Source organism: Hoplias malabaricus, chromosome 8, assembly GCF_029633855.1.
Source record: "Hoplias malabaricus isolate fHopMal1 chromosome 8, fHopMal1.hap1, whole genome shotgun sequence".
NCBI classification, from domain to species: domain Eukaryota; kingdom Metazoa; phylum Chordata; class Actinopteri; order Characiformes; family Erythrinidae; genus Hoplias; species Hoplias malabaricus.
In genome coordinates this window covers 38752325-38768161 of record NC_089807.1, presented here as the reverse complement: position 1 = coordinate 38768161, position 15837 = coordinate 38752325, and the positions used below count along the sequence as shown (strand labels likewise).

At 41.3% G+C, this 15837-nt stretch overlaps 1 protein-coding gene across 6 annotated transcripts in view; it reads right to left on the bottom strand.

The window, feature by feature from the left end:
* Positions 1-15161, bottom strand: part of lef1 (lymphoid enhancer-binding factor 1) — a 60319-nt gene extending 45158 nt beyond the window's left edge. For all 6 annotated transcript variants that reach the window (XM_066679462.1, XM_066679459.1, XM_066679463.1 and 3 more), the window contains exons 1-3: positions 14304-15161; positions 11081-11147; positions 8697-8824 (exon numbers count right to left, since the gene is read on the bottom strand). In XM_066679462.1, the coding sequence (XP_066535559.1) occupies positions 8697-8824; positions 11081-11147; positions 14304-14516 (408 nt within the window). In that variant the 5' untranslated portion in view covers positions 14517-15161. The remainder of the gene's footprint in view (positions 1-8696; positions 8825-11080; positions 11148-14303) is intronic.
* Positions 15162-15837: the final 676 nt, after the last annotated feature.

Here is a 15837-nt window from a genome sequence, read left to right as displayed (position 1 = left end):
AAGAGAGAGAGAGAGAAAGAAAATATAGGGGATAAAGAAAAAGAGGGAGAAATAAACAGAAAGAGAAATGAGGAAGGGGAAAAGAGAGCATGAGAGAGATGGAGAGAGAGGGCAAGTGTGGGAAATGGGGGGAAAAGAGAGGGAGATAGATCATGGATAAAGAGAGAAAGAGAGAGAGGGATATGAAAGAAAGCATGACTGAGACAGAGGTAGAATATGGGGGGAAAAAAAGAAAGTGGGATAAAAGTGAAAAGGAGAACAAGAAGATACACAGAGAGAGGAGAGGGGGGGTGTATAAAAGAGCACGAGTGAAAGAGGGGAAAAGAATGAATGGAGAGAGAGCGAGCGCGAGAGAAAGAAAGAAAGAGAGATCGACAGAGTGATTTTTATTTTCACAACTCCATAATTGGGCAGTTCAAAGGCAGGGGGAAAAAAGGGAGCATTTGTTTTCAATTCTGTGGCCGATATGAAAGGAGCGACAAACTTTTATGAGTTTCCCAAAAATTAAAGACAGCCTCTTTTCACATTCAAAAGAACAGAGTGTTTTTTAAAGCCGAGACCACACAAAATGAACTGATAGCAATAACCCCGAGAGAGAGAGAGAGAGAGAGAGAGAGAGAGAGAAAGATAGCACAAGTGAGTACAAGAGAAAAAGATAAAGAACACAGAAAAGAGGGAAGGGAAAGAAGAAGAATACGAAGAAGAAGAGAGTGTGAAATAAATGAGAAACACTGAAAGATGTCTAGAAAGGAAGAATTAAGAATCAAATAAGGACAGAAAGAAGCAGGGAAACAGAAAGATATAATGAGCAAAAAAAGGAAGCTGGAAAGAAAAGAAGGAAAGCAGAAAAACAAGACAGACACAAAAGGAGAAAAACATGGATGTGCTGGAGGGGTCAGAAGAAATGAGAGAGAATGGGGGAGAGAGAGAGAGAGAGAGAGAGAGGAGAGGAAGATGCAGAGGGAGAGGGAGAGAGAGAGAATAAAAACAGAGCTGTATCCATACATCCATTAAAAGAGGAGGCCTAATAAAGCCTGGTGGCGAAGCGTCCCTTTGTACTGCAGCTCAGCCAAGACCCAAACCAAACTCCTCCAGCACACGAGGCATGAATACTTCAGTGCTGTCAGATCCACAGAGCAGACGAGCCTCTTTAACTCACACACACACACACACACACACACACACACACATGCGGACACACACCCTGGCAAAAATAATGAGCTTTTGAAAGAGAACGAAGCAAAAAAGAGAAAGAGAAAAGCCTCAACCTTGTGCAGCACAGTTGCTATTGATCATCTTTGCCACTGAGGGGGACACTGTCCTGCTTATTCCAGCCTGTGCAGTTCAGAGGAGGAGTGGGATGGGATTTCTCTCTCTCTCCCTCTCTCACACACCATCGGCCTCGCTTTTTTTGAGCATCCCTCTCTCGCAGCACTGCGATGTTTCCCTAACAGCAAGCATCTAGAGCACATTTCTCTTGTTGCAACATCGCTGTACAATAAAATACCCCCGAAACGAGCCGAACTCGCCCCCATTTTACAATTTTCTCCCTTGTACAAGAAGCTCGGCTCACGAAAGTAGGGTTAATGTTATATACGCTGAAAGTGGATGTAGCTTTGCACCAGACAACTGTTTCGATCTGAAGTACATGAACAGTGAGCTGGATTTTAGGTCATCTGAGGAAACAACTGTCAAACTCTAATGGGGGGAGGGGGAGGGGGGGACGAGACAAGACGAGACGAGACGAGACGAGAGAGCGGAGAAAACCAAAAAACACAAACATTAAAAAAACAGAGCACGAACGCTTGGGCCTGACCAAGAAACAAGTCAAAAAAGCTTTTTGAGGTCACCATCACCATCTGAGGCCACAGAGTCACAACACAGCGGTGTGATGACAACAGAGGCGTACTCAGACAAAACACGGAGCTGCCTCAGACGCCAACGCGCTCCCTTCATCCTCAGGAGGAGAGGTGAGGAAAGAGACACGGGGGCAGATGCAGGCTGCAACACTTCTGCTACCAAAACAACTCCCTACCAGGACAAAAGTGCAGAGTGCAGAGTCTCCGCCCCAGGGTGAAAATGCATAAGGGTGTGTGCCAAACCGGAAAAAACATGCACAGAATACAACAACAATCTGACAAATGGTAAAAAAACATATTGAGTCAGATCTGACCTGAGTCTAATCTGAGTCTAATACTAGGTTTTAGATTGTTGTCAGGTCAGTTTCATTATAAATACATATATGACTTGGGTTTGTTTATTAACAAAGCAGTAATAATATTGGCAGTGCTGCGTTGAACTGGTTTGAATCTCACTCACTCACTCACTCACGTTTAGCAGGTTGAAAACTGCACACATGGGGGCGCCACTAGCAGTCAAACAGGGTTTAAAGCAGTACATTTAATGCATGTAAAATGGCAGCGCAGTATAGTACATTTAAAGGAACACTGTAATATTTTGTACTTAAAATTACAGCTTCAAAATAGTTGTGATGCTTCATTGTCCTGTAGAGCCTCTATCGTTTCTAATCTGGGCCCAGCACGGGAAAAACAGCACTATGAAACTTTTAAAGAAGGGTTGGAAACCACCCACACTCCCTCCCCCTGCCCTAATGATGTCAGCACATTCATTCATTCATTGTCTGTAACCGCTTATCCAGTTCATGGTCGCAGTAGGTCCAGAGCCTACCCAGAATCACTGGGCGCAAGGTGGGAACATACCCTGGAGGGGGCGCCAGTCTTTCACAGGGCGACAAAAATAAATAAATAAATAAATAAATAAATCTCATCTAGTGATACTTTAACGCAGTTAACGTGTGGTTTACTACCATCCAGACCATCCATTACATCACTGTCAGCACCTTCCATCCTCCATTTTTCCCATCAATGTTGCAGCATTTCTATTGGTGGTGTTTTGAAATTTGGTTAAGGAAAAAAAATGGCATTGATTGAGATACAATGATTTGTTAACTAAATACAGCACCTCTTAGCCTCGGGGCTTGGAGCGAACATTTTCCCTGCAAAGCTGCCAGCTAAACCACATACAAATTGCACAGATCCTGACACTCAGGTGAATAGCGCTGTTAACATACATTTGAAGCGAATTTCAAAGGAACAATGAAAAAGGAAGGGAACAAAATGACTTGAGCTTATTTTCATCCTCCCGCTCTCAAAGAGGGCCACATGGCTTCAATAGGGCAGTGGTTAGCTGGATGCAGACGGAGTATCGATGGCTGTGTTTATGAAGCCTGAACGTGTACCAGCACTTCAAAGGCCTGCGGGCTGCCACACACACTGTGAGGTCTGTGAGCCGCGGCGGTGTTCAGACCTGCTCAGCAGATGACACTGCCGCCTGCATGACCCTCCAAACTGGCTCGGTGTGTTGTGTATGTGTGAGAGAGTGGGGAGGCTTTATTGCTACTGTAATTTGAGGAATACAAAAGAGCTACAATCCTAAGGAACATGTACAAATCACTTCTAAGGCACAGTCCTGGCTTACGCAGCCACTTCAAAGCAATGCTGAAGCACATTTGCGTTCAGTTCTATTTTACCTTGACTCTAGACGACTCAGAACAAACAGGGATACTAAAGCTGCATCCAGAAGCCCTTTCCTGCCCATCTTCCTTCACTCCTCCTGCTCTGTCCTCTTCTCAGTTCCTTCCTACACATTCTTCGGGAGCAGGACAGAAGACGTTGGAGGACAGATGGAGGACAAGGGCAATAGTGAAAGATTCTGAATGCAGTCGTAGTGTCACTGAATAGGTCCCTTGTGGAGCAATTGCTAAATGTGAGTAAGTATGTGTGTGAGTGAGATACAAGTTAGTGTTCAACGTGGTGCTATGCTTCTTAAAAACACAGACTGAAAAAAAAACAGGAGCACTAAAACTGCTGACAACACCACTGAGGATACAGAAGCAACCTTGGCAATATCAACCAGTGCTCAGGAAGTAGGGCTGGACACTGGGCTCCTGGGAAGTGTTCTTTGCTGACACTGGCGGAGCAGGGCCTGGGCACAGAGGAGGACGCAGAGGGTGTTAAATCTTGTTAGGTAAGTCCGGGTTTGGGGGGGTTGTGATTCCACGGCACGTCCACGCTGAGGAAGAGATCCGTCACGTCCCACATCAAAGGGGAGTCTGTGTCTGAGTGTGTATGTGTGTGTGTGTGTTCTATCGCCAGAGGCCGGTCAAAGTGGGGGAGGGACAAGGATGGCCTCTGCACATCCACCAGTACCATCCTCCAGGGTGGACATTCAACTATCAATCCACCAACAGCAGTAATCTTTAATGAAAGCCAAATCATTCTATTTGACTATGAGTGACTACAAAAATATATCACATATTTAGCCCAATTTTTTAAAATACGTTTTAATTTTATTATGTATATTAATAAACAAAGAGAGATAGTAGACAGCTCTGGCATTTAACACCTTCCAAAATTCTTTTTAGATGCAAAGCACCTCATGGAAGTGTGTGGTAACTCACTCACTCACATACTCAATCACATTCAGGAAATGCTCCACAAGGGGCGCTATTCAGCACGTTGAATCAATGACACCAAGTGCGAACATATCACTGTTATAAAAGTACAGGCTCCATTACGTTTTGTTACACGTTATAGTTTCTGCTCCCTAAAGATGGCATCAAGGACTTGTCTTTCTACCTATTGATCAGGATAATGAGGTTTTACATGGACTCCAACCTGTAATTAATTAGTTCTTGAGCATTTACTGCTCTGGGTACTCAGTGAGAAAAGAGATTATAAATCAGACGTCTAATATCTGTCATAAAAATCAAGAAACATCCATATGGTTGTCATTTCCACTGAGCTGCCACTCCATTACCAGTAAATCATTTGTTAATCCTTTCAGTTAAGGGCTATTTTCTCATTTTTTCCAGATACAATTTTCAGTTGGCCGTAACTTCGGCACATGGCCAGAAATTTAATGTGACAACATTATCATGTGTTCAGTATCCCTACATTAAAAAATAAATAAATAAAATTGGCATAAAGTAGCGATGGGCACATCTTACCTTTCAAAGTGGTGTATTACGGAAAGATTATACAGTGTCTAATATGTTACAAGGTTGCGTTCCTGAGTCGTTCCTTGCAGTCTATGCCTTCTCAAAGACAACATGCTGCACTCCCCCACATTTTCATGTTATTTCCATCAAGGGATGTCTTACTACTGGCATCTTTAATGGTGTAAAAATCTGTTTAATAATTCAGCTACATTCCCTTTTGTGTTGCTGGTTGAGTTTCCAATTCCCACTCGGTGCTATTAAAAAAGTTTGAGGCTTCGAAACTAGTATTCAACTTGGATTTAAAAAAAAAAAAGTTACACAACTCAATGCCAGCCTGCCGCACTTATAGCAGAAGCCCATTAGCGAAGCAGGGGCTGCAGTGCACACTGGAGGACTTTTGGAATTGCTCCTAAAGGAAGGTGTTTGCTAATTGAGGTATTAAGGACCAAACTTGTAACTTCTTTTTTTCGCAAAAGGTCCCTTCAAGGCACGAAAAAGATGAATCAGAGCGCAGACTGGATGCCGACATGCTTGTTTCCTTGTTTTTTTGTGTGTGTGTTTTTTTTTTCTTATTGCTAAGCTTTCGTACTCCTGTGCCACCGCCTTTCCGCCAGCGGCTTCAGAAGAAACGTGAAGCGTCGCACATGGACTTGCTTTAAATAACCCAACGCGACCTCCTGCTGAACGCTCAGCGAAGGGAACAGGAACAGAACACACAGCCAAAAGAAATCCAACCCCTCACCACCCTTCTCTAGCTTTTCCTATTTCTCCTACTCCTTCTCTCCCTCGCACTCCTTCCTTCCCTTTCGGAATCCTCAGACGAAACAGAGCTTCTAGAAAAATAGAGATAATTTAATGCTAAATGAAACTTCCCATTTGTGAGGAAGGGAGTCGTTTTAATTAACTGAGAAAATGCTTGCGTTTTTACACATAAAGCTTTTCTCAATTCCGTTTTCTCTAAAAGTAACTTCAAAGCTCCAGCATGAACAACACCATCCTGTCATACACGTGGAAACATTCCCCGGAGACCTGTAGTTAGATGGCGATCTAGGAAGAAAAAAAAAACAACAACAAAAAAGGCCTGATATCATTTCCAGAAGGCTTCACCAGAACATCAGAGAGGCCCTACGTCAGAGGAGCATGTCCAGCCTCCGCGGATCACGGCCTCTGGATGTTAATAGCTGCACGGGTCACTGCATTGGGCTCCTCAAACGGTTTTGGTCCAGCTGCCTCACTGTCGAACCCCTGACTCCACCATTGTTAGGTACCGGCGGCCCAAATCTGCTGACCGGCAAAAAGAAAAAAAAAAAAAAAGCCCTGGTCCACGACTGGGTGGGCGTCAGGCAGTGGAATGTCATGGCCAATGGAAATCAATCCAAACTTCGGGGAATGAAAGGAAAGGGGAGGAAAAAAAGGGAGGGGGGAGGGAGGCTGCCTTTGATCTTAGCGAAAACTGATCCCAGGCCTTGGAGATACTGTGTCCGCATATTTGATCTTCACAGCAGAAAGAGAACGAGGAAAATAGAGGGAGAGAAAGAGAGAGAAAGGAGGATATAGAGAAGGAAAACCAACATGCACCACAAAAGGGGCCATTTGCATTGCTCAGGTCCAGTAGCACACAGCTGGAATACACAGATACGTGGCCTGACATGGTGGCCGTTCAGTAGGAACATGGGGTGAAAAGGGCAAGGCGGCACATGTATAAATAAATAGCCAATTAATACCAGTAATGACGCAAAGTAAAAAATAAGACAGAGGGAATTTTTTAGGACTAGAGTCTGCGATTTGTGATGATCTTCTGAAATTAAGGTCGAGGCAGGAGTGCACCATAATTCACACGGATAGTGGTGACCATTTTGAGAATGTTGCACTACTGTCACAAAGTGTTTTGCCATATCCAGCCATATGCCTTTTTTTAGTCAAGAAGAATGGACCCCAACAGTGCACATGTAGTTCCAGACTCCCAGTTAACTAGTACTCGTGGTTGCCATCTACATATCACATTGCTTCTGATTGGTCCAACTCCTCCCCAAGCCGTTCCAAAGCCCTGTGTTGTACCCCGAGTTAAACCTCTCCACTTGATATCATGGGCAGTAATTACAAACTACAGTGACTGCCATTTGAAAAGCACACTCCTTAAAACAATAACTTTAATATGAAAGAAGATCATTCTTTCCGCCCTAATGACGGCCGCTAATATGCTTCTAAATCCAAAGGCCACGGAGTAACAGTCCTGGATACACTTGTGGTAAAACAGCCCTATGGAGAAAAACAGAAAAGAAGACCACAGAGCTCATCCTTACACAACACAAAGCCACAGTAAAGCCTGTGACGGAAGCAGAGGCAGTGTGTGTGCTCCACGCTTCCTACATCACATCATCGGAAAAATGCTCCTCGTGACGTACATCTGAAAAGACGATACGTACAGGACTACACGCTCTCGCGGTGTGAAACAATAACGAGGCTTCGGTGCGGCTAAAAGCTTTAGCTGACTTTACATACCAACATCCTTCAAATGCACAAGTAGCATAGCATGGTGCAGTGGGGAGAATCACACAGTCAGGAGACACACAGACACACACACACACGCGCGATCTCTGTGAACAATGGCCGAGATGAGCCGTCTGTGGGCTCCTGTGCAGTTCTGCGGCGGCACGGGGCCACAGGCAGACAGGGAGCCTTCCCCACACAAAACCCTCCAAACAGGATTAGGGTGGACAGCTGCTAGCGTGTCCTCCGTCGCTCTCCCTCTCTCTCTCTCCCTCTTTTTTTCTACGGGTTTGCAATGGAGGCAGACGGAGAAAAGGGTGGCACCAAACAAATTAAGAGGAAAGATACAGCACCACGTGACAGCTTGTTGTATAACCTGATATTACATAAAAGACATACAGGATGGTATCGAGGTATTGTTACAATCCAGCATTATGATACTTTCTAAAAATATCTCGAATTCAGATGGTTTTAAGCTCACGTTAATGCCTCCTGACTGCTGATAAATGATTGAAAATGGCTTACAATACCTTGAAACAGCTTTTTCTTTAATATAATTTTCTCCTACAAATCCACTTACGCAGGATTGTGGGATTCTCTTTGGCGATGTTTTACAAGAAGAAATCAAAGTGAAAAATTGTAATCATTCGTCACACAGAAATCTGATTTGCAGAAAGGAAACTCACTGTCGAGTGATATTTTTGATATGTACCAATATGAATGATATGGAAACCAAATATTGTGCCTCAACACTAGTTCCAGTGTAATATATATTTATCACCCATTAATATGTAAAAGCAATACCAATTTCACATTGTTTAATACTGTATTAAAGTCCTGCGGCCATTGTGTTTTATCAAAATTGGATTTACCAACTGTGATGTTCATACCAGGCAAAAATAATATAAAAAATCATATATGCACTGTGCTGTAAATATGCTTGGTATGACAAGAATTTGCCCCCCCTCCCACAACTCATGGGTAAGGTTGCCAAGATACTGGCCACAACAGGAAGAATACACTGTATGCAACTTCAAAGTTCAAGCTTGAATAAACCTGAATAAATAATCTGAATGGTGTGCTCTGAGCGGGCTTCAAATGACAAACATTAACAACAATTAATACTGACTTTACTGGATACTGGAGTCTGGAGCTCCTGAGAGCTCTGAGACCGGGCAGTACTCACCACTCTGGGCATGGGCGGCGAGAGAGAGCCGTTGTTCATGTAGGGTTCGTTGTTCATGTTGGTCATCATGATGTAATTGGGGTAACTTGGGTAGGGGTGGCCTTTGCTGTAAAGGTCCTGGAGCTTTCCTGAAAGTTTAACAGAGCTGTTTAGTTTCTTCTAGGGGGTGGAGGATCCTGAGGATGATAAACTATGGAATGATAAGATTTAAAGTGAGATTAATGAGCATTTCAGTTCTTTCAGAGTGTTGAATATCTGTGAGAGTCATTAATCAAGAAGTAAGTAATAGGTTAATGCTTTGCTCTGATGACCTCAACGCCAAAGAGTCCAAGAGACCAAACGTAGCCTTGTTTTGGCTTAAAGAACACAACCAATTTATTTTATATTATTATTTTATACAGAACCAATGCTTTTTTAGATTTTCTATACATTTAATCATTTATGTAATTTATTATTTTAAACCTCAGAATAACAAGGTATTATATAAGATGCATCTTTACCAACTGTAAATTATACGTTCGACATATTGCCATGTTTAGTATATTTAGGGACACAGCCAAAACTTGCTTTGGTTATGGATTCCTGCCATGTGAGTAGTATTTATGTAAGATTGGATGTGCACTGCAGCACAGGAAATCCAAAATAAAATCACATGAAAAATGATAAGACTTCCTCTAAATGGTTTGTGTTCGTTTTTTATTGCCACAGTCATAAAACTAAATTTGCTATCAAACAAAAATGCAATATTATGTTTTATTAAATATATGTGTAGCTTCTGCGAATGTATTTTTATCTGAAATATTAACAAAATCTAAAATCTAAATCTGTCATTATATGTATATTTATATATATTATTTATTTATTTATTCCCTTTTTTAAACCAATATCTATTTGTCTTTTTTCCTCTAATAATTTCAGACCATTTCTATTGGTCAACGAAACTCGTAAAGCGCAGCAGACATGTTCCAAACATGCAACACATTCTAAAAACTGCTAAAATGCAACACAGTGCTGACACACTTCCAATAAAGTCTGTAAATTAAAGCAGGACATCGATTTGCCATCTCCCAGTCTATGTTCTCCTTTTCCACTGATCTTTGAGTACAATCCTGGTTTTCAGGAGGACAATGGAGCCCCTCTGTGCCAATTAGCAACAATTAACACACACTTTCACACACCCCCACACCCCCAGTACCAAACACAGACGACCCCCAGCTGTTTACTGGGGTCCTCCAAGAGTGTGTATTTGTGTCCGTGTGAAAGAAAGAGAAAGAGTGTGTGACTCATGGGGGGGGGGGGTTGGGGTGGGTGTGTGGATGTTTCTAAAGAATAATAGACAGAGCTCACACTTACGCCCATCTCCCTCAGTGAGGAAGAGTGACGGCGGCTCATAGAAACCGATCTGCTTGCTTTAAAAAGAGGGGGTGTGCTGCGTGCTATTCACAACAAGCACAGGACAAAAAGGAAGAAAAGCCCCCTCCATTGTAAGCTGCACTGTTCCAGCGTGGGCCTGACGAGCAATCAGCGAAGATCAAACGAACTCAGCAGCCACACGGCCGTGACAGAAGCGTCTGGAGGCCAGAGTGTCAGTGGGAGTGGGGGCAAGAGTCCGCTAGACCACCTCACTGCCACGTGTCTTTTGCTGTCAGCAAAACACATTAGGAGCTTTTCTCTAACAACTGTTTTTAAAAGGCAAATCACGGGTGTTTTTATGTTTTTATTCGGTAATAATAATAATAAATATGAACATGAACGCAGGTGATGTTTACATGGCTTTTCCAGAACTTTCAGATAGATTACACCCACTGGTTACAGAAGAAAATGTTTGTTATATATTCAGCCATTTTTAACAGATATGCAGCCATATTTTAAATAAACAAACTGCTCCATGCTGTTGCCAATATATGCGTTTATAATTGTGAATAACAACTATTTTTAGATGTTTCAAATATAGAAAAACTAATTATAAATAAATGTCAGTCCAATGTAAACATGAGTGCGAAGCTAATCATTTTGTAGCAATTATCAGCTGATTGTGATGTCATCACAAACGAAGATACTCTTGTAAACTCTTGGTCATATTTACTAACAGATTGTCCGTTCGCTTTGTTAATTGTGACATGTTTACTAACGAACACAAACAATACAAGTCATTTCACATTTGGTTGTATCAAAATATGCAAATATTTAGTCACTGATTTTTTTCTATTCACAAACTCTGCACAATTTGGTGATTTTGGTTCTTTAAATAAAATTTAAACTTTGAAAACAGTATTGAGACACGATTAGAACATGATCCGTTCTTCTAATTTCACAGCAATGAAACACAAAGGCGTTAACAGTAAAAATGGAGCCGAAGAAGACCTTTACCATACATTACTTACCATCATCTGGGTGCTCTCTGTGTTTTTCATGGTATGAATCTGGAGTTATTTGGGACTGTCTAGCTGCCTGTTAAATAAAGAGACATGAAGGAACAGGGGAAATGTGATCAGTTAGGTTTTGTTGCACATATCAGAGAACCTGGAGAGAAATAGAGAGACAGAGAGAGAGAAAAGAAAAGAGTAGAGTGAAAGAGGGGTGTTTTATTGTCTATTTTCCTCTGTACAGAGAAATGTATCCTGTTCTCCAAGTAGGTTATACGCTTAATTACATGACGTGCCCAAAAAGAGACAGATTCTACCGAATATTCATCAACAGCCATCTCCTGACAGTGAAATAATGTTCAGGCTGTTCCCACTTGCTCTGATAAGGTCATTTCTGTTCTGAAACGGGGGGGGGGTTCAAAGCAAGTGTGCATTCTGCATCCACATCAGCTAAACAGGGAAGCAGTGATGGAGAAAAATAAACTAGATTTGGAGTTCAGCTCCCTCAGGGTGCCTTCCAGCGGAGTCAGGGAGCTGCAATGGATTCTCAATTAACATTTACCCCATCACTTGATTCTTCCTCATGTCACTGCCTAACCCTGAATTTCGTGGATGCCAGGAGGGAAGGCATTTCATTAACATGAGCTAATAAAACGCAGCTCCAAATATGGCATGCTTCCCTCTGCATTCTGCCTCTGAACTCGAGTGAAGGGATTCTCACTTTGTGACAAAAGAAGAATTACCGTTTATTTATACCTGCATTTATCGTTAATACACAGCGGCTAGTGATGTCACACATATACACTCCGCACAAAGGACAGGATGAAGGAATGTACTGATGCCAGCTCTAATCGTTTGCATCCATGGCAGCTTTTCAGAACAGTGTGTGACAATTTTTTTTTTCCAGTAAAAATGATCTTCACAGGGTGAAGAAGCGGTAAACGTTCACAGACAATTCAAACGGTTGATGGGAGTAATAACACGGTGTGGAGCTGAGAGAGGAGAGGGCATGGCTGTCTCATCAAAGCCCTGCACTTAATATTTCCAGTAAAATAAAAGAAGTTCTAATATTTCTCAAACAACAGAGGTAAAAGCTGGTGGATTAAATACTACAACATTTTAACTGTTTAACCTTTACTTCATCATAAGAATTTAAAAAATATAAATATATATTAAAAGAAAAACTAATAACTCAGAATGAGTACAATTTTTTTTAACTAATTATGAGATGTACATTTATTTTAAACAAAATTACAGTGATTAGTGGAAGCAATTTTGAAAGAAAAATTAAATTAAATACTGTACAATTGATGTGCAATTCTCCAGAACAAATCTGAAAGAGAAATAATGCATTCTGTGTTTAAAATGTTTAAGCGAATTAAATTCTTAGTGGTACATTGTGGACAGACTTTGGTTTTCTAAAGAAGGACAACGGTGATTTGTTTTAGGTCATCTCTAGTTTTCTGCCCCCCCACCCACCCCCCAGTGCCTAAATGCCACACTATTAATTATTGGTCTTATTCTAAACATAAATATAGTGACTTTTGAAAATAAAATTGAATTGAATCTGAAAATTCTTACATTCATTTTAAAATTTACATTAAATTTAAACTGTATTACTGTAGAGAGGGATTCTATATATAATCTGTGGCAGTTTGAAGAAGCCCTCCATGGCTATAGATAACGAATAGGTGGTGGACTATGTTGTATGACCGTGAAAATGATTAAAACCCAATGATAAATAAGATAATAATTAAAGACATCATACGGTGAAGAGATGCTCAGTTACAGTGGATTATATCGATGAACAGAATACAGAAATAAGCTGTGGAGCAGAAGCTTGTGATTATATCCAAGGGACGGTTATTTTATAACGCTAAACGAAAATCACAATGTTGAGGGTCGATTTTAAACAAGACTGAAAATGACCGATGGAGACGTAATTACAGAAGTGGACAGATCCTGTGCCATTGGACGTGTGGTGATAAAATGGATGTTTTTGAACTGATTCTCTGTTTTTGCTAATGGAGGGAAATGCCTACACTCACAACAATTATACAAAGAGTAGGAGGTTTATTTTAGGATGTGATGGTGATCATGTACAGAGCCACCAATGGCCTGGCACTGATATTAATCATGTACTAAACAGGTGACACTTTATTTTATTCAGACATTTTTAATCCAAATAAGTCAAAACACAGCACTGAAAAAAAATTTGGGGGCAATTCACCAATAATGATATTAATTATTATAATAATTAATGATTTTATTTATTTATGAAGCAATATTTAGACAGTGAATGTGTATAAGGAACTACAGAAATTGAACCTAATTTTATAACGATTTTTGAAATAACAACATCCAAAAAAAATAAAAAATACTAATAAATAGATGTCATTTTTTAAAGTGACTGTTTAGAAGGAAATCTGAAGTGATCCAAAATACTAATAAAACAGGGACACATATATTTCAGAAGGATACATAAATATCTTAACTAATTTATGGCAGTTTCACCCAGCCAAAGCCAATCTACAGTGTAAATAAATATGTCTAAAATGTATTACAGAATTTTCCAGTGTCAAGGAAGTGTTCAAGGAAGTTTGGGACAGAAAATCCCAAAGAACATGCTAATATAGATCTAAAGGATTGCTATATCAAACGTCTGAGACGTTTGGAGCAGTTATGGCCACAACACACAAAAAATTATAAAGAATATTTACGTCAAATTATGTGTAAAGGGACTGTTCACATACTGTGAGAATTTCTAGAACAATCCTGAGGCACTGCGAATGCCAATAAACAAACTAACTATCAGAAAGTAAATTTCAAGAATTTTAAGAGGATGATAGAAATCTGAAGAATTTCTTAAAACATCCGGAGGCCATTTTGGACAGCGCTGTGTTAATTACATACTTATAATTAAAGAGGATATTTACGTAAAATTATGTAAAATGGGGCTGAGGTTTTTCTAAAATTTGAGGCAGCTTTGAAACAGCAACTGTAAAAATGACTACTAGGGCACACTTAAAATTCAGGGAAAATAGGAAGCTTCTGTTTTAATTTGAGGCAGGTTTTTAACAGCAATCTCCAGAAATGGACAACTACTTAATAGGGCATACTTACTTAAAAAGGACTTTAAAAGAGAGAGTGAGAGAGAACTCTTGAGAGTTTCTGAGGTAAATGGTGGCAGTTTAGAGCAGCAACACCGTCGCCCATCACTGTTTCCCAACGGTTTACTCACGTCGTGGTTGGAGTTGGGACTGTCCTCGGTCTCGTTGACCAGAGAAGACTTGATCTCGGCTAGATCTCCCTCCTCCTCCGAGTGGCTGATCTCGGCGAAGATCTGCTCTTTATGCGGGTCTCCTTCGTCCTTGAACGGGATCATTTCATCTGTGGCACAAAGCTCTGGATCTCCACCTCCACCGCCTCCTCCACCTCCAGCGAGCTGGGGCATTCTAACACGCTCAGGTCCCCCCCAAAATCCCCCTCAGAAAAAAAACGAGCGAGCGAAACAACACACTCCAAGCAAAAAAAACTTCACGTGAGACCGAGGCGAGTGCGGGAGCAACAGGAGAGCCCGAGGCTCAATGTGTGTGTGTGTTCAAGAAAGAAATATTAAACTACAGAATTTTTAAAGTTGACGTTCTGAGGGAAAAAAAAACTTGCCTCACTTTCTCCACAAGGTGCAACCAAAACAAACCAGCTCGGATACAGCGCGTGCTTCCTTCTCAGCTGTGTGTGAAATTGTCCTCTTGAGGGGAAACGTGTCACAAAATAAGTCGAAAAACGAAAACAAAAAAAACAAAAGCGAACGCGCCGAACGCGTTTGAATCAAAAGTCGCGAAAACGTGAAAACATCTACGCTCGCGTGACTCGAACGTGAAAAACACAAGTCGCTCGAGTCAAAACACAAGAAGTTTGTTAGTGGTCGCAGTTCGGTCTGAGAAGAGGTCCATTGGAAGAGAAGCGAGAATTTGGAGTCGATACCGATCACTGGTAGAACTCAAAAATGTCGTTTCTTAAAAATAAAAAGATTTAAAAAAAACGACGTCGTTGAATGTCTCCAAACCGGAGCAGCTCCTCGCGAGCCGCACACACTGACTGACTGACTGACTGACTGAGAGAGTGTGTGTGAGAAAGAGAGAGAGGAAGAGAGAGAGAGGGAGAGAGAGAGAGTAATGTAGCTTTGCTCTCCCCCCTCTCCTGCTTTTCTTTCCTATCCTTTCCTCCACTCTCAGTGACTGAGAGAGAGAGAGAGAGAGAGATGAAAGGCGAGCCGCGAAGCTGATTGACACCACAACGATTGACACTCCTGAGGAGGAGGAAGAGGAAGATGATGATGAGGAGGAGGGGGGGTATCCATCTCTCAGCAAATGGCAGGAAAGGAAAAAGCAAAAACAGTGAGAAGTGAGGAGTAGAGAAGGAGAGGTGGTGGGGGTGGGTTCAGGGTGTTTAAAGCCTGTACACACATAAGCCCGGGGAAACTTACAAGTTTTTAGAGCTACAGCTCTTTAAAAACTTTTCAAAAAATGATGCAAAGGCATCCAGTACACGTCAGGGAGACGTTTTAAAGCTCGTGATCAATTTTAACATTAACATGTGCTCTATCGGAACAACTTCATCTAGAAATGTACATTAAAAATCAGAAATATTCTTATTCTAATTAGTAAAATTTCTAAACTGAAGTCAAGCACGCGGCTTTTCAGCTCATTAATTAAAACAAGAACAGCAAAATTATCTCTCACAGCCCTGAAAGATAGGGAACTGCGGATTTG